The 26247-nt window shown below is 42.7% G+C and overlaps 1 protein-coding gene across 1 annotated transcript in view; it reads left to right on the forward strand.

The window, feature by feature from the left end:
* The first annotated feature begins 18802 nt into the window (after positions 1–18802).
* slc7a11 (solute carrier family 7 member 11) overlaps positions 18803–26247 on the forward strand; it is a 34111-nt gene continuing 26666 nt past the window's right edge. The window contains exons 1-3 of the mRNA XM_079269164.1: positions 18803–19204; positions 21226–21352; positions 25303–25418. Coding sequence (XP_079125290.1) covers positions 18916–19204; positions 21226–21352; positions 25303–25418 — 532 coding nt within the window. The 5' untranslated portion in view covers positions 18803–18915. The remainder of the gene's footprint in view (positions 19205–21225; positions 21353–25302; positions 25419–26247) is intronic.

The following is a 26247-nucleotide window of genomic DNA, read 5'->3' on the forward strand; positions in this document are numbered from 1 at the left end:
TAGACTCTCTGTCCTGGGGATTATCAACATGGATATTAAAGTCACCAACAATAACAACACAGTCAAAATCAATACAGATTACAGACAGCAGTTCAGTAAACTCATCAAAGAAGGTTGCACAGTATTTAGGCGGTCTGTAAATGTTTAGGAATAAAGCTTGAGTGGAATTCAGAGCCACATATTCAAAACAACTAAAATGACCAAAGGGCATCTGCTTGCATTGAAGAGAATCATTAAATAAAACAGCAACTCCACCTCCTTTCTTATGCGCTCTTGTTTCACTCATGAAACTGAAGTTGTGAGGTGTTGATTCAATAAGAACAGCTGCACTGTTATCTTGATTTAACCAAGTTTCAGTTAAAAACAAAATGTCCAGTTTGTGCCTAACAATAAAATCATTGATTAAAAATGTTTTTGCTGACAGAGACCTGACATTTAATAAAGCTAAGTTTAATGTGGTTAAAGCTTTCTTTGCCCAATTTATTTGGACAGGCTGACGAGGAATGTATGCTAAGTTTGATAAGTTTGCATGTTTACTGTTGTTTCTTCGCAGCCTCACCTTTCTTTTTCTATAAACTTGCAAGACAGGAATTGAAGCGGCTAGCTGCATACAGGGCCCCGAATTTTCCTGGAGAGAGTCATTGGTATCATTAGCCCTGTAGCCTGGACCCAGAAGATATCAATTATTTAGGGGAGACAGAGGACGGTTGTAGAGCCGTCGGGGAGTGTGAAGAGGTGTGTGTTTGGTTCCAGCAGTGACTAGCTTTTTCATGTTGTCAGTGAACTGCAGGTGGGGGGACGATGGGGAGAGTGTGAGAGAGGATTGCGATCCAAAGTATGGACCCGAAATAGCTGGGGAGGGAGGTAAAGACTCCGCGTCGAGGAAGGGTGGGGAAAGTGGGAGATCGGAGGCGGTCCCTGATGATGAGGTTGGAGACTCCTTCGTTAGGCGGGGGCATCCTTCCCGTAAGGTCTCCATGGCGATGCTGTGTGGTTGTCTCTTGTTTAGACTCCTCTTGTATCTTGTCCTTGGCAGTAGGGACAGATGAGTGACGCAGGGAGAAAAATAGGTTAGAGGTAAACAGTTTTACCCCTGACTTGTTTAGGCAAACTCCATGCGCTGTAAAAAGATGTCTGCGCTCCCAGAAAAGGTAGAACTTGTTGATAAAATGTACTGAATGGTCAGTACATGCAGTTGACAGCCATTTGTTCAGTGCAAACAGCCTGCTGAATCCTTCATCTCCTCCTCTGACTGGTGGGAGAGGGCCACTGATTAACACCTCAGCCTTGACAGAGCTGACTGTGTTTAACAGATCAATAAAGTCTCGCTTCAGAACTTCAGACTGTTGTTTCACAATATCACAGCTTCCTGTATGCACAATGATGTTTTTCGCTGTGGGATAGTCAACTACGATGTCCAGAATTTTGTCTCGCATGTCAGAGACCATATCTTTCGGAAAGCAGAGTATTTTGGTGTTCTTGCTGCACAGTTTTCTGACATCTTTTACAGCATAGTCACCAACAATCAGACAAACAAATAAAATGTGCAATCACTTTGTTAGAACAATGCAAATAAAGTTATATCTGTGCAAAAACAGAACTACAATTTGGCAAAAAATAGCTTATTGCAATTGGCTGCAATTAACCTGTTTTGCACTAAACATCTTTTCAAGATAACAATAAAGTGCAACCTGTGAAAAACTAAACAAAACAAGTTTCATACTATCCGCAGCTAGTTTTCAGACATAAAACACAGACATGGTCTCTCCTCATCTCCTACCACGTTCACTGTGAAACCCAGAGCAAGATAGGCGTCATGATATGTTCTTGGCTGCTTGCTGTTCGTCTCGGATGCATCGCTTGCGGTTGCTTTTCTGTTCCCGCCTGCCAAATGTCTCTTCATTTGGAACACTAAGCCACATGTGAGTCGCCAAGGATCATGGCCGTCACACATGCGCAAGCGTAACCTGTCAACTGCGTAACATAAACATTTACACGAAAGTACAGGTATTTATTAATTACTTTTAAAAAAAATTGTATTTTTTTTAAATACTAATATTCTGCATTTCCCCCTGCGCCCCACCTGTAATACCACCCCACAGTTTGAGAACCACTGGTCTAGACTGAGCTCTCTGAGAGCAGTCGACATCCCGAGTGTAGCAAACAGGGAGGCCAACTTTCTGTCCAGAACAGGGCCTCTCCCGGGAGAGTGGTGGCTATACCAAGATGTTACTGACTGAGGAATTTAAGTTAAAGCTCCTAATTATGGATATAATGTGATACAGTGTATTTACTTGTAGGAGTCTGGTCATTTGTGGCTGGGAGAGGTGTGAAGTTAGGACAATGGGGCATAGGCCCAGGTGGGGCTTGTTGGACTTCAGCCAATCAATGAGCTGATCGATGAGCTGAGGAATGTAACTTTGGGGTGACAAAAGGTTTGAAACGCTGGGGGATTTCAGATCTTCTGCTGGCCACCGAGGAGGGCATACCAGCCTCCTGGGTGGCTCGGATTGGATCTCACATTTCATAGAATTTATATGTTTGTTTTGTTATTAGTGGTGTGATTCGGTTTGTAACTGTTTGTATCTGTTTTTATGCTCCTTGGATAATAAATGAATTTGATTTTTACTTCAACCTGCTGTTGTGTTTTGGAGGCGATTGAGAGAACATGGCTGCGAAGTGGGGGGCGATTTCTCCCTGTGTCCAGAAGTTATGGCCATAACATGACCCAAATGGGGTCCCCTGGGTAGCCCAGGTTGTTTATGGTTGTTTCTCCATAAAAACCCGTTGTCTGGAATTTTACTCATTCATTGGTCAGGGGTCCAGTTTGGGCAATAGGCTTAACAGATGCTTTACCCCCTCTTGCTCTTATTCCTCAAGTCCCCCAAAGGGCCAGGTGATTACATAATTTAGCTGGTTGCTCCACACTGGTTTCCAGACTTGATTCACCTGAAGGTCAGCGGTGGCAACTGCCATACCGAGTTGACTTTCTGTCACAGGTACAATGGCCGATTTGGCATCCCAACCCAACTGCCCTGGACTTGTTGGTGTGGCTTCTGCACAGTCCGTCTTTTGTATGACAGTTACTGCCGTGAGCCCATCGCTTCTTGCTGGGCTGGACCTTGCAGGCAGTAAACTGGGACTTGCCTCTTGTATTGAAGTATGTACCTAATGCTGACACAGACTTAACAGCTCTGTCTCTCAAGACAGCATTTTTTTGGCTCTCTGTTCTGCTAAATGGGAGTAGAGCTGTGGCCTCTCACTGTTCGTCAATATTGTTTACGGTGGAGGGCACTTTGGCCTAACCCTGCCTTTCTGCCAAAAGTGTTTAATCTACCTATGTTTATGAATCAGGAACTGCAGGGAGGTCAGTTTTAACGGAGTGGGAGGAGCTGCTCACCCTGTGTCCAGTTAGAGCATTGAATGCCTACGTAACTCGTACTGAGCCTCTATTGACTTACCAGAAAATTCTGTCTTTCCTAACAATCGCTGTGTTGCAGAACAGTCTCCGAAGACTGAAAAGAAAATTTGTCAAGAATGTTCCATCTAAGGAGGAATACATCACATTTCTAAACAACATGATAACTCAAGGATATGCTGAGATGGTACCTGCTGATCAACTTCAACACAGTGATGGAAAGGTGTGGTATATCCCTCATCATGGAGTCTATGATCCCAGAAAAGGCAAACTGAGAGTTGTTTTTGATTGTGGAGCAACATTTAAAGGGACATCACTGAACTGCCAGGTCTTGCAGGGACCTGATCGTAATAACACTCTTATTGGAGTCCTCATCCGATTTAGGCAAGAGCCCGTTGCAGTAATGGCCGACATCCAAGCCATGTTTCATCAAGTTCATGTCTCAGAAAAGCACATCAACTTTCTCCGCTTCCTCTGGTGGTCTGATGGTGACACTGCACAGTCTCCACTAGAATATCGGATGAAAGTATCTGTTCGGAGCTGTATCCTCACCAAGTTATGCAACTTATGCTTTGAGGAGAACTGCAGATGATATTGTCCAACATTTCCCTCCAGAAGTGACAAATACAGTCAAACATAATTTTTATGTGGATGACTGCCTGAAATCCATGGCATCAGAGGAGGAGGCACTGCAAATGATCAAAGATTTGAATGCTCTCTGTCATAAAGGAGGATTCAATCTTTCAAGATGGATAAGCAACAGCCGCACAGTGCTACTGTAAATCACTGAGGACAAAAGAACAAAAGAAATGGTGGAACTGGATTTGGACACAGACCAACTTCCAATGGAGCGAGCACTAGGACTACAGTGGTGCATTGAAAGGGACAAGTTCAAGTTCAGGACATCATTACGAGAACAGCCAAACACCAGAAGAGGCATTTTGTCAGTGGTCAGCTCACTTTATGACCCTTTGGGATTTCTAGCCCCATTCAGTATGTCAGCCAAGCTGTTACTGCATGAGCTTTGTAGGAGAAACCTGGGGAGGGATGACGCTATTCCCCACTCTTTCTCTGAGCAATGGTCTAATTGGCTTGAGGCCCTGCAAAGGATGTCTGAGTTCAGAGTGGACCGCTGTATTAAACCCAGAGACTTTGGAGACCCTGCTACAACTTCACCACTTTTCCGATGCCAGTCAAGTTGGATATGGAACTGTGTCTTATGTGAGATTGGAAACAGATCATAAAGTACATGTTGCATTTCTCTTGGGAAAGGCTATAGAGTTGCTCCACTAAAGCAGACTACAATTCTTTGACTGGAACTCACAGCCGTAGTTCTTGCGGTTTGTGTGGATGAAATGCTTCGGAAGGAGGTGCACCTCAAGCTGGAGAGGTCAGTCTTCTGGACGGACAGCACAACAGTCCTTAAATATATCTCAAGTGAAACTAGACTATTCCACACTTTTGTGACAAACAGAACCTCTTTCATTAGAGAAGCAGCAGATGTGGATCAGTGGAGATATGTGGGTTCCAAGGAGAATCCAGCAGATGAAGCAGCAAGAGGAATGAGAGCTGAGGATTTCCTGAAAGGCAGGAGATGGATAAATGGACCTGAGTTTCTCTATAAGTCAAAGAAGGAGTGGCCTAAACTGGATGTGGATCTTGATGTAATTTCTGCAGATGACCCAGAGGTCAAAAGGGACTTAATGGTGAATGCTATCATCAAGGATTTGTAAAATACCACCAACCACCTGATCTATTATTTTTCATCTTTGATTACACTAAAAACATCTGTGACTTAGTTTCTGAAGGTCAAGGAACGTTTCCTGTCATTGGGACAGAAGAGAAAGGAGTTGTGTGCTTCTGCAGGCCTCAGAAAGGACAATCTGTAGATTCAGGAGAATGAAGTCGAAAGAAAAGTTCAAAGCTTTAAAGCCACACTCAAAGGACAAAGCTTAACACCTGAAGACCTTGCTAAGGCAGAGCAGTCAGTCATTCACAGTGGCGGGCTGTGCATTTTATACCTGGGCCTTCAGTGCTGTCTTGTAACTGAAACACCACCTAATAACCTCATGATGGTGCCACAGCTACGGTTATTTGTTTCTAGGAGTTTAATAATACACATATTCGTATTAAACCATTTGGTACAAGGCTTACAAACCGAACAATACGTTTGAATATTACTAGTGCATTTGGAAAATGCAGAAGCTTAAATTGTGGGAAATATAATGTTTTCGGTGGACTGCGCTCACGTAGGAGATACCGGGCTGTGACCTCTCAACCCGGAACAAAAAAAACCACAACAAAAAACAGCTGAGGCCCCGCACTTCTGAGAGGCTAGGCTAAACTAGCTTAACAAACAATAACTCCGCACATGACGGTATGCTTCGTAATTAACGGACAATGCATATAGTCCAAATCTGTAAGATTAACACAATGACAACAAACTCACAAGAACCAGTCACATCTATTCATATGCCAACAGAGCAACAAATCAATCCAGCAACACTGCTCCTTTTTTTGTTGCCAAAGAGTTTAATCCCACGGTTAAATCCTAACTCACAAATCAGTTTCTCCCCCTTCAGTCATTGAGTGTTAAAAATACAAAGCTAGGTAAACATAAAAAATCTACACCAAGCAAAATGCGAAAAATTTCATAATTTCTTCCATATATTTCAATTTGAGCTCTTACTACTCTGACTAAGCCTCTGATGGCTACTTTAAGTTTTGTTTCACGATAGTCATGTGCTCGCCCACTGACCAATCACAGCACACGCTGCACCTCACTGCAGAGCTGCACCTGCAAACTGAGCTGCACGTAATGCTGACGTAGTTGTAGGCCAGCTAGCAGGCTCTGACACGTCAAAGAATACGCCCATCATGTCAAACTAAAGATCTGATTGGTTGAACACTATGACAATCAACAATATCATCCCCATTCACTTAAACTGCAAAAGGATTCACTTGTGAGTCCGCAGGCCTGGGGCCTCTCTTCTTACCTACAGACACAGAGGTGAAATATGATTGGATAAAAGCTCTACTTAAACAAGCTGCACTGAGCAACTGAGGAAGACAGTAGCTGTGCAATGAGAAAATAAGATAATGGGAAAAATATTTTTATAAATTACAACATATGTAGTGTATTAAGAAAAAATATTAGATTATAAAATAGCTATAACTTTGTGATTCTCTTTAGGCCAGCAGAGAAGGCTTTGAAGGCCCTGACGGCCCACCACATTCATTCAATATGTACAAGACAAGTACAAAGCTGAAATTGCCTCACTGAAAGGTTGCTTTAAAAACGTCCCCAAAGAAAGTCCGCTGTACAAACTGGACCCAGTAATGGATGATGAAATCCTCAGAGTTGGTGGTCAGTTGAGTAAAGCAGCACTGCCAGCAGAATCCAAACATCCAGTCATTTTGTCAAAAGACCTGAATGTATCCACACTGATTTTGCACTCAAGTAGGCATGATGGCGGCACGCATGTACGCAGTGGCTCGGCACTCTCGGTTTGTTCGCAGCTTTTTCGTCCTGTGTGTTTTGTGTGTACTTGTTTGTGTATCAGAGGTTCATAAACAATACGAGCGAGCTGAACTCATTGACATCGGAGGGCAGTATGAGGTCCACATCCCTGAAATATCGGATTCTATCCCACCGGAGATCCTGCGACTGGGAGGGCTCGGGGATGCTGCCTTCATCCCACCCAGGAGGCGCCGCAGGCGGCGGAGGGAAAGAAGGCAGAAGTGGGGCAAGAGGAGCGGCCTGCGGGCTAGGCTACGAGCTAACCCCAACTGACCAGCTCTTCCTCGTCTTTTTCTGGCAAATTCCCGGTCACTTGTCAACAAGATCGATGAAATGAGGCTAAGGATTACGTCACACAACACGAGCAGCTGTCTGATGATAATTACAGAGACTTTGCTGGACAGTACCGTTCCCAACGAAGCTATCGAGCCAAACGGTTTACCGAGGAGATGGGACTGCAGACTCTGGTAAGAGCAGAGGTGGAGGAGTGTGCATCTACGTGAACAATGACTGGTGTACAGCTACGGACATCATTGGGAAACACTGCTCCCCGGACTTAGAATACCTGGCTGTGAAATGCAGACCGTTCTTTCCGAGGGAATTTTCTGCCATCCTGATTACAGCTGTTTACATCCCACCACATGCTAATGCGAAGCTAGCTCTGGAGGAGCTACACAGCACTGTTAGCAACCAGTTAAATGGTCATCCGGAGGGAGCTGTGATTGTGGCGGGAGACTTCAACCACGCAGAACTAAAGACAGTGCTGCCCAAGTTCCACAGAAATGTAAGCTTCCCCACCAGAGACAAGAACACTTTGGACCAGGTGTACACCAACATCTCGGGAGCATACAAAGCTGCACCATCTCCACACCTCGGCTTATCAGACCACCTCTCTCTGATAATGACTCCATCATATAAACCAGTAATTTGCAAAACAAGACCAGCTGTCAAAACCATTCAAGTATGGAGCAACAACGCTGCTTCACCTCTGCAGGACTGCTTTGAAAGCACGGACTGGGAAGTGTTTGCACAGGGAGCTGTCCTGGAGGAGTACAGCTCGGCTGTCCTGGCCTACCTACACTTCTGCACTGAGACAGTAACGACCACCAAAACCATCAAAGTGTTCCCAAATCAAAAACCCTGGCTGGACAGAAATGTGTGGTTACTGCTTGGAGCAAGAGACGCCGCCTTCAGGTCTGGTGACATACCGGCCTACAAAAGTGCCCGGACGGACCTGAAGAAGGGCATCAGAGAGGCCAAGCGCAGATACAAACGGCGCATTGAGAGACACTTCGAGAACAACGACCTCCGCCGCATGTGGAGAGGTATTACAACCCTGACTGACTACAAGAGCAGCACCACACAGATCAGTCAGGACAGTGAACTCCCCGACACCCTGAACCGCTTCTTTGCCCACTTGGATAGACAGCACAGCGGCGCAACAGCTGAGAAGATCCAGCCCAAGGAGGAGCAGACACTCTTCCTCCAGCACCACCAGGTGAGGTCCACTCTGAGGAGGATCGACATCACCAAGGCAGCGGGACCAGACAAAGTGTCGGACCGCACACTGAAGACCTGTGCTGACCAGCTAGCAGAGGTGTTCACCAACATTTTCAACCTCTCCCTGCAACAAGCTGCAGTCACCACCTGCCTCAAAGCCACCACCATTGTCCCTGTCCCGAAAAAGACCGCAGTCAACTGCCTCAACGACTATTGCCCAGTCGCCCTTACCTCAGTCATCACGAAGTGCTTCGAGAGGATGATACTATCGCACATCAAGGACGTCCTCCCAGCAGACCTGGACAGCCACCAGTTTGCGTCCCGAGCAAACAGGTCTACGGAGGACGCGATCTCCATCACACGGCCCTGTCTCACCTGGAGCACCCTAACACATACATCAGAATGCTCTTCATTGACTTCAGCTCTGCCTTCAACACCATCATCCCCCATAAACGGTTATGATGTGGGGTGTTTCACGGACCCAAATGCAGACTCAGACAGCAAAGTTCTATTTCAAAACCAAGGTTCGTTTATTTCTCTCAGTCAAGGGAAAAAACAGGAAAAGGACAAAGTCAATAGGAGGCATCTCCACACCTCCGCCCGGTTCCAAGCCGGAGAGGGACTAATCCTGTGGAGCGGCAGATGAAGCCGACAGGCAAACTATCAAACGTCACTACGGAGGCGCGTCCTCGCGCTCCCCTCGAATCCTAAGCCGGGAAGAGCCCGGTCCGTGTCCGTGGCTGGCAGGCAGGCTGGATCGTCTGTGTGACACCCGAGGCTCGACACAGGAACGCCAAGACTAAACAGTTGATCTCCGAGGAACAAACTGGAAGGCTTCTACGTACAGGTGAAAACCCGAGGCTCGACACTGTACGGCAGGCAGGTTGAAGAAACGAGAGACAACGTTAGTAACGGGTCTTCAGAGAGTGAACAGCGGGACGACTCATGGGTCGGAATACCAGGTAGGTAAATGGACGGACTGACAACTGGGATGAGAGTGACAGGAATATTTATGTCAGCTGGAAGCGATCACCGGAGATGAGGCACAGCTGTGCCTATGGAGAGAGGCGCGGCAGTGGGCGGGACTCCTAGGAGGACACTACTGAGGGAAATACAGCAGAGTTAGACACAAATCCTCACATAAACTGGTGCATAAACTCAAAAACCTTGGACTTTCGACATCACTCTTATGGATTCTGGACTTTCTCTCAAACAGACCACAGAATGTCAGGATAGGGATCCTGACAACAACTACCATCCTGAACACTGGTGCACCGCAGGGCTGTGTGCTCAGCCCGGCCCTCTTCACCCGGGACTGTTCCCCCACCTATTCCTCCAACACAATAGTGAAGTCTGCTGACGACACCACTGTGGTGGGACTCATCTCCAACAACGATGAGACACACTACAGACAGGAGGTCCAACATCTGGCTGAGTGGTGCTCGGACAACAACCTGGTCCTGAACACCACCAAGACCAAAGAAGTCATAGTGGACTTCAGGAGATGCAGGAAGACCACACCCTCTCCACTCTACATAAGTGGGGAGGAGGTGGAGAGGGTGGACAGTATCAAATTCCTGGGGCTCCACATTACTAAAGACCTTACTTGATCCCTGAACACATCACACCTGTTGAGGAAAATCAGCATTATAACTGAAATGCCCTTCAATTGAACTAAAAACAAGTTACGTAACGTGTTATTCTCTGTTAGTTTTCGGGAAATGATTCTCTCTCTGTTCGTTTTTGGGAAATGATTCTCTCGGACAGATAAAGTGTGATTAATCTCAAAAGGACCAAAACAACCCCTTACATGGAGTTGTTTTCTGTGAGAACGAAATAGGAACCACCCAGATTAGAAGCCCAGATGTGTCCTGTTTTGATTGAACAGACAGGTTTGATTGATGAGCCACACGGCTAAAGAAGGCGTGTATTTAGTCTATAAAAGTGTTCCTCGGACAGTTAGATTTTGAATCTGTTTCCATATGCCAAGTTCGTATGTTGTTAACGAATGTGCATTAAACAAATTCCCGCTGGATTGCAAACTCCGATTCGTCCTGTCTACTCCTCATTTACGCTTCTACATAATTGGCGCCTCAACGTGGTTCGGGTCGAGACCTGACATCTCCTCTACGCCAGCCAACCGACAATCACGCTAAAGGCGCCGTGTCAGGTATGAGATCTTCATATCTCACCATAGTATATTTCTGTATAGCGTGGTTCTCGCTTGTGTGATAGAGAGGGAGTGTCTGGGGTCCCCTCGACTGAATCCACGCTGTTTAGCGGAGGAGGAGAGGGGCAGATTGGTGTGTGCTGGAAAAAATGCTAAAAGATGTTGATATGATTCAATTTGATCTCCAGCTGTAAAAAGAGAGCTCTCTCGTGTGGAACAGCGTACGCAGCATTCTGTTGGCGTGACGCCTGGTTGTGGCCAAGTTAAGCTCAAATGCGGAGTACTCTGTGCATCTCTCAAGCTCAAGAGCCTTTTGTACGCTAATGACAAAGCGACTGTGTGCTATTGATAAAGCAATTTCTAGAAATAAGTGTAAGGAACTCCAGTGTGGGTTCCAGTGTGAGATACGTAGGTCTTGAGACGACTCTTTACTCGAGAGGGAAGAAACGAAAAGACTGGCTTAGATTTAAATAATAAAACTATAATGTGAGTCTGTTAGGAGTGGTTTCTGTTTAAGGCAGGACACTACGCTGACGAGACTCAGAAATTTTGTGCAGAAATCTAAATGAGCAGGAAAAGTAATATCTAATTAGACAATAAAATGAATAGTACAGTTTGAAAAGGTGTGCACACGACTGTAACATATTGACATTACTGATGAATTAATAGTATAAAGGAGAGATCCTTATGTGACAAAGGGAAGATAACAAAAAGAGACCTGGACAAAAAACTGACTGACAGACTGAGACCGCTGACTTTTGATGTGATATACATCCGGATGGCTTTGCATGTGTATGAGCTATTGGCATGTTTTTGGTTGTTTACCCAGTGGTAACGCTTTTGCAAACAAATATAGTTTGTTTCAATCCGTCTGCATATATCCAGGCTATATTGTGTCCAGATCCGATTCTGTCTGTAGGAGGAGAAAAAATAGTGAAAAAATAGAACGTTCATGCTCCGAGTACTTGATGATGGCTGATTGCCCAGATGTGTGTGCGCCAAAATAAACCCTTGCGCATGATTGGCTGTACGCCCAGATTTTGGGGCCTGACAGGCTTACTCACTCCGTACAGAGAGGAGTAGAGTTGTCATGCATACAGACATTGATCATACATAGTCCTAAATAATCAGAGGAAGAGTGTTGATGGAAAGGTGTTGTGGAGATCACAGGAAGGATTGTTGGTTGCACTTGGTGCATTGCTGACCATCTCAGAATCGCACAGTGAAAATCACTGTGCGAGGGGGGAAAAGGTTAAAAGGTTAAAGAGACAAATTGGTTAAAGTTACAAGACATGGTTAAAATATTTATCAGATAATACTATTTCAAGTATAATAAGAACTATCCAATAATGTATCAGAAGTAAAAGCACAATTGTAACTTGTAAAATGGGGGATTAGACGAGTAATCTGAACTCTGTGGGACGACAGAAGCGCGCAATTAATAGCTGATTCCTCCCAGAAGGTGAGAGGCTGTCCTCAAATGGGTAAAAGTCAAAGTGAGTCTGAGCAGCTTGATGCCAAGGTCTTACCTTCAATAATAAAATATATGCGAGACAAAGATAATCAGACTGCCAAACAATGGAAAGAATGGATCAAATGGGTTCCCTGAAAAAGGCAGTTTCAGCCTACAAAAACGTTTAACTCAAAACTTGTTTAAAGCAAAAGGAGAAAGAGGAAGCAGAAATGTATGGAATCATGTCTAAGGGAGAAAGAGAGAGATTAAGAAATAAAGGTCAGAAAGACAAATTAGAAAAAACAGGGACCAATAACAGATAAAATTGAGTAAATAAAAAGGAAAATATACTGCCGAGCTCTGTTCTGTTTGTTCTATTTCTGTCCGAGGGACACGGTCAAGTGGACCCCAGAGAGGGAACCACTGACACACAAACATTAACACAGAGGGAGAGTTAACTTTAGATTCTGACTGTTTAGTGTAGTTTAGACTATGACAAACTAGACAAATACATACCAGATGTACGCAAATTAAGGTTTTAGAAAGTTACCACAAGACAAACACTATTAAAGGAAAAATGTTCAGAATGTCACATGCAGGCTGATTAAATGGATTAGATCAAATGTTTGAGGAAGTAGTATTTAGAGAAGGGAAATAAGTGGTGAAGTTACGTATAATGGACAGAAAATACTGCTGCTGTATCTGTTTTTCTGTCTCCCGAGCAGTACGACTGTGTAAGGGGGAAATCACATGTGTGTCCTTGGCATGAAGCCCAGGAATGGAGAGGATGTCTGACTGGCTGCACAGTCAGACCCACACTCACTGACTTCAGAAACAGAGGTTCCTGGTAAACTCTACAGTGATAAGGGTGACGTATACAAAACAAGAAGTACATCAATATCAAAGAAACAACTCAACTTAACAACTTAACTTATGTTTGATGAGAAAACACACACCATGGGTCCAAATGTGTGATGTAAGACAGGTGAGGGGTGCTAGTGTTCACCCAAAATCGTGATCTGCCCAAGTTCAAAATTTGATTTCCACCCATGCAAGAAGCAATAGCTACTCAATCGAGATATTAATGATATTACACCCGTTCTTGAGTCTTTAATGAAGGTTGGTATAATAATCAAATCTTATGATACACCGGTGCACGCACTAAAATTTTTCCTGTAAAGAAAATTCGAGACTTGAGGGAATCACCTGAGTGATGATTGTCTAAGATTTACAAGCAGTTAATGTATCGGTGCATCCACGAGCACCTCAAACTTTGGCTGCCTAAGGTCACAAGGCTAACTGTCCAAATTGCAATTTGCTCTCGATAAAGTTTCATATCTGGGACATGTGATCACAGCAGAGGGCAGAACCCTCCCTCCCAAGAGAACACAGGCAATTAAACTGTGCCTAAACTACAAACTGAGAAACAAATGAAGAGCGTTTTAGGAATGACGTCACAGTATGACAAACCACTCAGAAACAGAGGCTTTCCTCTATCCATGATTCATGGTAAAGATCTTTATGCGCATGACAAACTGACCTGGACCGACCGCTCGACTGATGCCTTTAATGACAAAGATTTTAATCCTGCTACTCTTTTTCCGACTGCAGCAGATGGAGAGCCACATAACTGTTGTTTCTCCTGAACAGGTCTGCACACCGAGACCTGACCTCACAGACACGCCCACCAAATGCTGATTTACAACTGTTAGTGGACGGTTTGGCATCCCGCTCGCCGGACATGAAAGAAGGGCTGGTTGGTTTGCTGTAGTCTCATCACATCACATGACACTATTTTCTGCTCAAGCTGCAGATCATGTGGCTCTCACAGGAGCCGGTAAGCTTGCTGCCAACAAAATAGTTAACTTCTACACAGACTGTTGCTATGCCTTTGGTGTAGTGCACCACTGTGGCACCTTGTGGAAACACAGGAGCTTTTGGAAATCATCCTGCAAAACCATTTCTCACCACCGTCTCGTGGCCGACTTGCTAGAAGCCATATTGCTCCTTAAAGATTGTTTGTGTTATGAAATGAGATGCTTACACTAACGCTTCTGATCCCATCTCAACAGGAAATGCTGCAGCTGATGCTGCGACTGAGCAAGATTTATTTATCAACAGAAATATCCCTCACTTATGATGTTCAAATATTGCAGACATTAGCGACCTCTGCAGAGAAAGTGTTGGGCCTAATCTGGTGCAATTTAAACATTATTAATGGATAATGGATTATTATTAAAAAGTATTATGAGCCCAGACAACTTCCACATGAATTATTCTATTGTTCAGCTAAATTAGCCCACAGCAGTGATAACTTGGCAAAAGGGAGAATATGTGATATATTTTGAAAGGTAGATCCACATTTTGTAGAGTTTTAAAGTTAAAAAGGTAATTTAATAAGATATTAAATCTTATACTTTCTTTAGCTGGTCATATCAATCTTGATGTATCATCAAAGCAAATAATAACACCACTTAAATACAATTAGTATCGATATTTTGAACATTTTTATCTCTTTTACACAAAATTTAATTCTTGTGACAAAATGATGATGTAATGAACTGGCCCTCGATATTAGATCATTTAAATACAGTATTTGAATTAGTTTTTAACTGACATTAGGAAATGTAGGAACTGCAACAACAAATATTATTTATATTTTGTTTGGTTATAATTTTAGAAAGCACGACCACAGTCCATGCTTGTACCAATGACACACATCAGCAGAGTGCCAAAGATCCAAAACATCTTCCACATCACACTATGCCACTGTTTAATGTGGTACACCAACTTGTCCGACACTAAGGTGTTCAAAGATTACATTTCCTGTAAACATGTCCTGTACCATAAATATATATATATATATATCTATAAGTACGCCAGACGTCATCCCTGTGACAGACCTTGACGTTCCAAAGAACCTCACTTTCACTGACTGCTTTGAATCACAAGGCACCCGGCACAACGCATGTTGTTCTTCTAAAAAGCCGATCCTGCACATCAGACTTGTTTGTCTGACTGTTTTCCTCCCGTAGAACTACGAAAGTGACATTTCTGTGTAATACTTGTGTTTGTTATTACAGCTTGCTGTCTGAGAAACATGATCTCATAAACAGCCTGTGCTTTCTTTTATTATTTTACTTGATAAAGGAATCAGTTGAATTGACAGTTGATTCTGAATGAATATAATAGGAATATAAATACTTGGATGATAGAAGTTTTACACATTGTTAAAATTGTTGTGTGTTATGAGCCCCACTGATATGTTGTCTCTCTATAACAGTTCAACAGAGATGAAGGTCCGACGTCTGTGTTTCGCCTCATCTCAGGAGATTTATTTTGTCATGTTGATGTGAACATTCCCAAGCTAGCTACAACATGGAGTTGCTTCAAACTGACAAAAACAGCTCATGTTTTGACCTCATCGATTATGTCATCATATGTTGTGCGTATGTAAACCATTTTTGCCATTTCGATAAATTGTAAACACTTTAGTGGCCATGGGAATGGCCAGAGGGGGGAGTTGTTGGCAATTGGCAATTTATCATGTTCTGTTAGATATAACTTCTATCGCAGACAAGGACATCCGAACCCATCCAATGTAACAACTACCAGGACTCCAACCTTGAGAGCCGTAAGAGCCCAGACGGTGGTTCAGCCGTCCTGGAGGAGAGCCAGAAGCCATGAATCAGATGAGTGCGATGCAACCACACATATTCCATCCCATGTTAGACCAGGACCTATACCAGCATTGCCATTTAAGTTCAAACCAGCCTATCCAGTGTTCAGACAGTTGCACGTTAATACACGTAGAAAGAGACGACTTCACACCATGTGGAAAGGGCACACAGCTCTCAGCACACAGCTGAGGCTGATGACAGAATGAGCCGAATGTGGAATCCAAATCATGTTTATGATGCACATGTGAAATAAAAACATTGGCACTTCCTACATGAGAAGTTCAAGTGGACTCTTGTATGGATCTCAAAAGAAACGACTATTGGGATCAGTATCCTGAATATCAAGTGTGGAACGCATGTGCAGAAATTATGATTTGCACATTGCAAAACAAGCCTCCCACTAATCATAAAGCAGATCAATTGGAAAAGTATGAATGTTTTGCCAGTGGTGGATTTGCGTCAGACAAAAGAAGGGTTGACGTAGGCAATACTACTGTGTACTGTAAAGTAACCCGAGTGTCCTGGTTCCACAGGCGAACATCACTCCTTCGTTCATTAGGAGACCGGTATGATATGAAAACCCAATACCATGAGACCAAAGTTGTGAAAACACAACTATGACCATTCCCACTCTTCATTTGTTAAACAAACAAACATCAGACATAGCCGACATGTATGGAATGTGTTGTGAAATGCTTTACTGAATATACTGGTGAAATGGAGAAGAATTCGGGGTTTGAGGCAAGAGCTTGAGGAGAGTGCTGGCAGGGGGGTGGTCAGGGGATTGGTTAGACTAAATTTTGGGAAAATAAGGGGTCTGTATTGCTAAAAGCAGGCATTAGCGCATTAATGATGCAAGAGAGACAAAAATGGACAAGCCCAAGAAGAAGCCTCACTAGACATAGTCCTTGTTCCGGAAGAGGATCTTGGATGATGGGGAAAGTTTTGGATGCAAGACCAGATGCAAAGGGGCTGCTGCGCTCTATGCCACTTCAAACCAGGACCAGCATTCTGGAGAGGCCGGTGATGAAGCTCTGTCTGCTATTGGAAGCGGCAGTCTCGCATCATGGACTGATGTTTTCTCCACCTCTATCTTTCCCTACCTCTATTTCTCTTTTCTTTTTTGTTGTAGGTGTATCAAGAAGAAGATTCACTTAAGGTTAATACATGGCACATAGATATATCATATTGCATGTCATGTTTATGTTGTAGGAATAGCTCGTTTGAGAATAAGAATAATTGTGATAGTATGCACAATTAGGGGCCGGAATGTTGGAGCGATTTATTTGATATTAGTATTTTGTTATTTAATTAATAAGTAGTATTGTTTAATTATTTCATTAGATTGATTGTTTGATATATTAAGATTGCTTTTTCTCTTTAATGGTCATTTGATTAGTTATATTATGTTTTGTTGTTTGGGTAAAAACTGTGGGCACCTGTGGCTATATATAGGAGTAGATAGATAGGACCAGCATGCACTGGGGTGGGCTTATAGTTTTTACCAGCACAGGAGAGACAGCGTAAGACAGGAGTTTTGTTTGTTCTTTTTGTTTGTTAACTTGTTTTGTTTGACTTACCTAAATAAAGAAGAAAAATCGGAATCCTGCATGGACAATCTACTCTCTTCTGCCTGCGTAGAAAACTAACCACGGTGCATCAGTGGCACTTGATTATCGTTTGCTTTATTTTGAGTTATTCGACAAATGGCCACCACAGTTAGATTAGAAAACTATTTACAGAATAGAAAATAAAAATATGTGGTGAAAGATCATGATGAATGGCCACTGTTTGAGGTAGTGCGACCACACAGAAGCTTTTTGTCAGATAATGTCTGAAGATGAATGAATTGAAAGCAGTCCACTAGTGAAATGATCTAGTTACACTTTGCATGTGATCAGTTGCCTGTCTGGTTTCTGGATGTTGACATAATAACAAGATCATTCACTTCGTTCACTCACTAGAACAACAAACACTCTGAAGGCCCTACTCAATCAACAGAAGAAGGCATGAGGTCAGGGGACTCAGTTTTTCAACAGGCTTGTCCTTTTTTACCCCCACTTCTAGCAGGGGCGTCTCACAGAACTAAATTACTACAGGTCAATAGCACTAACTTGTCACATCATAAACGTCTCATCCTAGCATACCTCAGACCAGTGGTGGGGCCATCTACTGCAGTTTGTGTGTCAGCCACGTAGTCTCATGGCCCCGGTACTACCTGACTGGCAGACTGCAGTTTGTGAGGCTACAGAACTTTGTGTCTGCCCCTCTGGTGAGTAACATCAGAGCCCCCCAGGGAACTGTATCATCCCTCTTCCTGTTTAACATCTACACATGATACTTTAAAGACAACTCTGACTTGTGTCACCTTCAGACATTTACTGTTGACACTGCCAATGTGGGGGGTGTGGAAGTTGGCCAGGGGGAGGAGTATAGAGGCGGGTGGACCACTTTGTTCAGTGGTGTGGGGAAAACCACTTGGAGCTGAGGCTGGGTCTGTAATTGGCTACAAGCTGGGGGAGTTGGCAGAGGACAGAATATTGGCAATACTGCTGGCAATCACGAATAACACCTCCCACCCCCTACACACATATTGCTATACAGTATATATTGCTGATACCGGCCGATACACATGCCAACATGTGAATAGGGGCAGTACTTAAAGCATTGAACTGGTGTGATTTGTGTGTTGCTGGAGTGGATCTCTTTCACGTTCCAAGTAAATCGATTATGGAGGGTTTGCCACTTGCCCAGATTCTATTGCTTCTAACATACTACCCAATGCAAAGTACTCTGTGAGAAAACAGAGTGAAATCGCCTTGAGGAAATTATAGAGAAAGAGGTACAAGAGGAAAACAGTTTGAAGTCAGAAAGGGGAAGAGAAAGCTTCCAAGGCTTTACAGCGGTTTATTAGTGAGTGAGACAGAGAGAGAGAGAGAGAGAGCGAGAGAGAGAGAGAGAGAGAGAGAGAGAGAGAGAGAGAGAGAGAGAGAGAGTGTGTGTGTGTGTGTGTGTATTTTGTAACTTTGCCTGCACTAGTCACACAGTCTGAGTGGTTCCAGGCTACACTAGAGGGACAGATTCCAAGTGAACTACACTTTCACTTACACTTTGACTCTCATTCCAAGGGAGACGCACTGTGTGTGGTTTTCAGTGTTAGGAAGTGTTCAAAAAATGACCAAAAGGTCAGAATCTACTCAAAAAGATGGAAAAGTCGCAACAAGTGGACACAAAGTTTCCAAAAATGAGAGCCATTCAGATCCCAGCGGGAAAATGCAGGACCAGGACGACAGGAAGGTGGGACTGGGGAAAAAGGTGACCGTGCTCCGAGGGATATCCATCATCGTCGGCACCATCATCGGAGCCGGGATCTTCATCTCTCCAAAAGGCATCCTGAAGCACTCAGGCAGTGTAGGAATGTCCCTCATTGTGTGGATCGCCTGCGGTGTGCTGTCCCTGTTCGGTGAGTTGGTTGACAGGTGGACCAGTAGCTGAAAAATATGTCTTTTCTACTTTGAGAGTAGCAACATTGAATGGGAAAAGTGTTGGTGGAGGTGAAAGTTACAAAACATGTTAACTGTGTACACCGATTACTAAATAAATAACTAAATAAACAGAATTCCATTTCCATGTGTTGAATCAGCCCCTAAAACAGTTGACTTTATTAGGAATGATTTACATCATAAATCTGAGTAGCCTCCACAATGTGATGCAGGAGTCAGGCCTACCTCACTCACAAAGCTGTGCTTGCTTTGCTGGTTGTGTGTGAATAGTCATCAATGATGACCAAGACTGTATTATTTTGCAATAGCAATTGCTTCATTGCTAATCAGGCATATAGGTTCAGCGTTACTGTGAGTTTACAGTGTCTGCTTGGAAAGTCTTGGGGCTTGGATTAATGTAGTTGATTACCGCTAGTGTACAGCTTTTGTAAAAATATTTAAAAAAGGGGGAATGTATAATTTTTCAAAAAAAACATAAATATGTTCAACCAAGCAGGAGGTAATGTCTTTAACTTAATATTTGTAACTACACACTGACTACATTTAATAAGGATGCAAATAGTAACACTAACTATTGTTAAATAAATACGCACAAAAAACACTGAACTTGGCTTCTGGTAGTATAAGAATATTTGTATTCCTTTTAAGATTGATTAAAACAAATAATATATACTATGTTGTGGAATATTTCTATGAATAGTCGGGAGAAGAGTGTAAAATGTTTCTTATCAATGTCAAATGAAACAGAGTCTGGATGAACGATCAAAGTTGTAATAGTCAATTTATTTGCTTGCAAGCAAAGAGAACACAGTCTCACAGATACATCACGTCATCTGCAGGAGGTCCTCTGACGACACAGTTAAATGCACGGACATTTATACCCAGCAGCATGCTGTTATCTTGGTTCGCAAACAAGAATAAACAAAGAAGACAGGAGAAGAAAAACAAGTCAAGGCAGATGTTTTTCTTTGAAGCACAGTGTCCTGTCTTTACGATACCCTGAATGTGCTTTTAAAGCCTGTTTACAAATCCCTTTGTTATCAGTTTGCCCCACAATAAACCATGGATACACCCAGTCAGATGCATCCTTTGATGTCACTGTGACCTGGTCAAAGAGTTAAGTCACAGTATTGCAGACACGGAATGAACCTGTGAACCATCACACATCATAAATACCTAAAGAGGGTCATGCCCTTCAGCTGATGCTCATCAAGGGAAATACCGTAATCAAGACCCTCTGTGTGTTTCCGTATTTGAAAGACAGAAACAATACACAGGAACAAACAGATAACAAGATGAACAAGGTTTGGTGCCTGCACTTCTAAAGACTTAACAAGACACCTGGCTTTAACCCTAAAGCATAAGACTCTGACATATTTTCCCATAACAACTATAAATAAGTCTGATCTGGTCTGAACTGATCTGTTGTGTCTTTCTACAGCCTCCATCCACCCAAACCTACTTCTGTTCACTCCAAACAATAAAACATAAGACAAGTAGCGATTAGGTTTGTCACCACAGTGTAATTGGGAAAACATTATAGAACAATATAAAAGTAATTTCGTGGAGATAGAGTTGAAATACTGGTACTGGAGGAGGCAGTGCTGAAGTGTTGCTGTGCCCATCTGTGTATTCTAGCATATATTGTTGCAGTATCCCTAACTCTTTCAGTTTTTGCACAGTAATGAAAAGTCCAAGCACATTACCCCTAAATACCCTTCCTTAATCCCTTTTCAGCTTCCCTTAATTTGTATTCCCTGAACTTGTCATTAAAATGCGTCGACCTAAACCTGTTTCTCTTAAGTTATGGGTTGAGATCCTGAAAGGCTCCCACAGTCATATATCTGGGTGATTGTGGGGGCCAGGGAGGGACTGTACATTTCTATAGATGTGGCTGACACAGTTAAACAGCCATGGGACTGTTGTGTGCCGGCCTTCTTGCTTCAGAGCCAGAGCTAATCAGTCACCTCTGTCCCTGCAGGAGCCCTGTGCTACGCTGAACTGGGGACTTGTATTAAGAAGTCTGGTGGACACTACACATATATACTGGAAGCCTTTGGACCTCAGATGGCGTTCATAAGACTATGGGCTGATCTCATAGCTATAAGGTAATGTCTGCCTCCTTACCTCAAGTTTGCTGAGCCTAACTTAAAAAGTGCATAAATGTTTTTTATACCAACAATGATCAAATCAATATGTTCTCTTCCCAACTCGTCACATACGGATGCTTGGCCAGGACCCCTTGGCGTCAATTTTAACACCCTGAGTAGCCTTTAGCGTAATCTTTCTAATGTGCAGGGTTGTCCGATAGACCTCATTGTGTTTACCGTTGTGAATTTGAACAAAACTACATGGTCAGGTTTAAAAGATCATGGTTTGTTTTAAAATAACTACATTTGTTTTTGTAAGTTACGTAAGTTTGCATGCAAGTTAAAATAAGTAAGCCTTAACGTTTTGTTTTGTCTTGTGGGTGTAAATCCTGTCTATGTTTTTTTAACTTACCGGTACATAGGTAACTTAAGTTTGTTACACAAGTAAGTTATGTAATTTAAAATAAGTCACCATCCTCCTGGGTGAAAGTCCTGTGTCCCTATGCTTACTTTGTTGCTCTTTATACTACATACATACCTGCCTACCTTCTTTACTCCTTTCATAACTAGAGGCTGTCCTTCACATGCAAAACTGAAATCTGAATTCTTTATCCAAAATTGTGTTCAATGGTCACAGAAAAAAAAGGATGGTCAAAGACATTGGTAATCTCTTGGCCACTCAACAAAAGCTTCCTGCTATGTCATTGATTCATTAGCCCCATTTGGGACTAGCACTATCCATTGCACCCACCTTATTAATTTAGTTTAGTTTTGTATTGTGAATTCTGCGCCACAAATAGAATAATAAAATCGATCAGACTCAGTGTGCAAGGTCTCTGTACGTGATGATTTATATCGGATGATGGATTTTAAAGAAAGCATACGGAAAATTCTGTCTTGGTGTGCAAAGGCCTTGACATCAGAGGGGTACGTGGTGTTAGATCCTGGGCTACTTCTGGCCCGATACGGGGCTACTTACTGACTCAGCTCTCTATTAAAAGATTGTCGAGCTGGTGTTCTTGCGAGGGAACTTTTGTGTGTGTGTGCATGAGGAAATCACCCCAACTTCCCTGTCTGGGTGTTCAACATCTGTTGCACTTCCCCTTTTCCTACACTCACACATTTCTAACACAGATTAGTTATCATAATCACAGTTTTTACATTTGTTAAATCAGTTTACTGAGTATACATTTGCTGATAAAATGATTATTGATCTCATCCTTCATCATTATTGTGCTTTGTGTCTTTTCTTCTCAACCATCATTATTTCCCCATCCCTTGAAGCCAACACCCTGCTTACTTCCTCTTTCTCCGTACTTTCTACACTCAGACTGCACTATACTCAGATACACATATTATTATTATTATCAGGTTTACATTTGTTAACTCACTCTATGTATTAAACATTTGTTATGTAACGATCATACACTTTATCTTTCGATTACACTTTAACTATTGATTTCTGAGTATATGCTTTATGCTTTTTATATCCTGACCTTCCCCTGATCGTGTATGCATGTTTTCGAGGCAGCTCTCGTGAGCTCAACTCTTCTCGACAGTGGAGACTCAATGTGTCATGTTAAAGGAGTACATTGTAAAGATAATTATCATCCTATTCTGCAGGTCCCCTCAGTTCTACTGAGCCTTTTCATATTTATCAGCTCGTCGCTTTGGTTTGACAGCCCAGAACTTTACTGTTTTTGTTCATTCTCAGGGATCTTTTCAGCCTGGACGGACAGATATTTTTCCTCAGGAATTGATGAACACCAAATCAGAGCTAAAAGAGGGTGAATATTGGACTTATATTGTAATTGGCCGGTAGCACCAATCTAAATGAATGCTAATTATTTTTACAGCAAATAGTCTTATCAGTACAGGAGTCAGTGGTACGCATACATTCCCTTGAATGCGAGCGGAAGTATTTCACTGTGCCACTTTCTGATCCAACTCGACACTTATACTTTGATTGCAATAAACGGATAAAAAGGAGGAACGGGGAACACCTACGGCTACATCCGTTTCTGATGCAACAACGTCAGTGATGGCAGGAGGAAAATCTTGACGCAGATAGGCCTTTGTGAAAACAGCGTCATTCGCGCCTTCTTGCGTCCATTTCTGTCTTTGCATTGTAATCTTGGCACGCGAAAATGTGCTTCGTGTTTGGTGTGAACACAGCCTAACACTAGTTGTAGGAATACTCCACAAAGAATGTATTATTTAAGTTTCAAACACTGCCTGTAGGCTTAGAAAGGTACCTCAGGAAGTTGGAATAACAGATTCATGAACAACAGCTAGACACAGTTGGGATTTGCGGCACTTATAATGGATTCTAATGGCCGTAATTGAGTAGATATGTTTCAAAACACTGCAGCATAATTCCTTTCCAGATGTGTTCCAAACACACTTTCTTTACACCAGAGCAGACAACAACCTTATTACTTTGTGGTACAGCAATCAAATAAATCAAAGACTGTCTGACAAAGGATTGAAAACCTCAGGTGCAAATCTATTATACTGTGTTGGGTGACAGAGCCCAGCACACCAGCCAAATAAAAGCCCTATCTGGCTGCGACCTCGTGAGGTGAGCTACTGAGTTTAGTTTAGGCTGGTGAGGTGAGAAAAGGCCATGTGTGCAGCTGTCTATGTACACAGCCAAGGCGAATAGTATAAACAGTCCAGTGGCTATCCTAAGCTGTCCAATTTTATGCTGCCCTCGGGCTAGTGGGACTCAATGGAAGCCATGGGAAATGAACAGAGACAGAGGCAGAGAAGGAAAACAAGAATGAGGGAGACAAAGAGAGATGTCCATGGCTTTAGCAGCTCAGTGGCTGCTGTGGGAAATGAGGGACATACTGACCATGGGATACTACACACACACACACCTACACACAAACACACACACACATACCATGGGGTTAGAAAAGATCATAGAGGACAAGATGCACGGACACGCGGGTGTCTGATTATTTCCACAGTCTGTGTGTGATTAGTAAAACTCAGCCACGCAGATGTACGTGTTTTTGAAGTGACAGTAGGCCTTCATAGACAATGAAGCCTGTTGGGCTGTTTCTTTCAGCTCGTAAAGTGAACTTGTGGACTTTAATAAAACACCTTGGGAACTTGAACTTAACCACTGCATTTGCAGGTCTATTTTAATTTACATTTTTTTAATCCTTCCAGTAGCATGATTTTTTTACTCTCCACTCATGTAGACACAAATGGAATGTGATCATAGACAACAAAACCAAAGGGGCAATGCTCATTTAACATCCCAGAATTAAATCCCTCTTTCAGTATCATGGATAGCGTAACTCGGTCAGGTCAAGTATTTCCTATATGCATGTATATTGTACACATGTAGAATTTAAACGTTTAACTAAACATGTATGGAAAAGACATTTACTCTAAACTTTATATTTACATTACACACGTGTGTACATGAAAGCTACAACAATAGAACCGCGAATCAAACTGTCTGTCTGCACACAGCTGTCTCTTTACAAATCCACCAGACTGCAACATTATTATTCATTTTTTTGTATGACATTGTTTGAGATGTATCTATGTTTTATCTTGTCTTATAACGACTTGCCACCTGCCTTTTTGGCCAGGTTGTCATTGGAAAAGTAAACTGGTTCTGAATTGACTTATCTGGTTAAATAACGGAATAAATAAATACATTTGGAGTCCTTGTGTGTCCACCTAATGAATATAAGTCCAATATTATCTATCTTGTGGCTCTGCATTTGGTCGCTACCAACTCCTGAGAAAATAACATCCCAGCTCTGTAGATGCTAAATGCTCCACTATGTTTACCAGCTAGTCTCTAACAGAGTACTTTGGATTAATCAGAGCTTTCTCACTGAAGTTGGGGGCTGTACAACCAAAACCATGTGCTAAGACGCTCCATAGAGCTGAGTATTGACTAATGTTCTTCGTCCATCTCTGTGTGTGTATGTTTCTTCCAGGCCTGCATCGATGGCAGTCATTTCTCTAGCCTTTGGTCAGTACATCCTGGAGCCTCTGTTCATGCCCTGTGCTGTCCCCCCTATGGCTGTCAAACTGGCCACCGCCATCGGCATAAGTATGTATACCATTAATACATCGGTGTGGCAATATGTCAGGATATTATCCTTTTGATCTGTTGAATGCTATCTGTAAATGACAGGAGATGTGCACGTCTCTAAAGGAGGAGGAAGACAGTGGTGGAAGAGATACTGGGGTCCTTTACTTAGTTAACAGTAGCAATGCTACAATGTAAAAAATACTCCATCAAGGGGCAGCCTGGTAGCTCACTGGGTAGAGCTCGAACCATTAAGGCTTAGTCCTGGCTGAAGTGGACCAGGGCCTTTTCCTGCAAATCAAACTCTCTCTCTCTCTCTCCAGCATTTCTCTATCACATGAAGCAGAAATGCTGAAAATAATTATCTTAGTGAAAAAACTCCACAAGTAAAAGTCATGCATTCAAAGTTTTACTTCATACAATTCTGACTCCAGCGATGAATGAGCGGCAGCCAGCAGCAGCTGCTCTCTGTCTTTTTCTGTTTTCTGCAATTTACCTTCCAATTAAAAACGTTTTATTTCATTTTATCTTATTTGAAAGGACAGAAGTATCATAAACAAAATGTAAAAAAGAAAGAAAAGTACATAGTATGAAATATAGTGACACCCCATGAGTGTTATAGTCAGTAAGTTAAGCTTTATTTATTAAGGAACTCTTGGTAAGATCAAGATGTCTATTACAAAAGAGACCTGAGAACAAATGATATACACACAAGATCACAACAAGAAAATGCATTCACTCATTACAACCATCAACCACGTACAGCCACTAATTCAAATGTATTTCATTTTATTATTATATTCCTGACTGTTTAGCATTTTGCTTTTGTATGTGGTTGAGTTGGGACTTA

This window comes from Melanostigma gelatinosum (assembly GCF_949748355.1).
Source record: "Melanostigma gelatinosum genome assembly, chromosome: 5".
Classification (NCBI taxonomy): Eukaryota; Metazoa; Chordata; class Actinopteri; order Perciformes; family Zoarcidae; genus Melanostigma; species Melanostigma gelatinosum.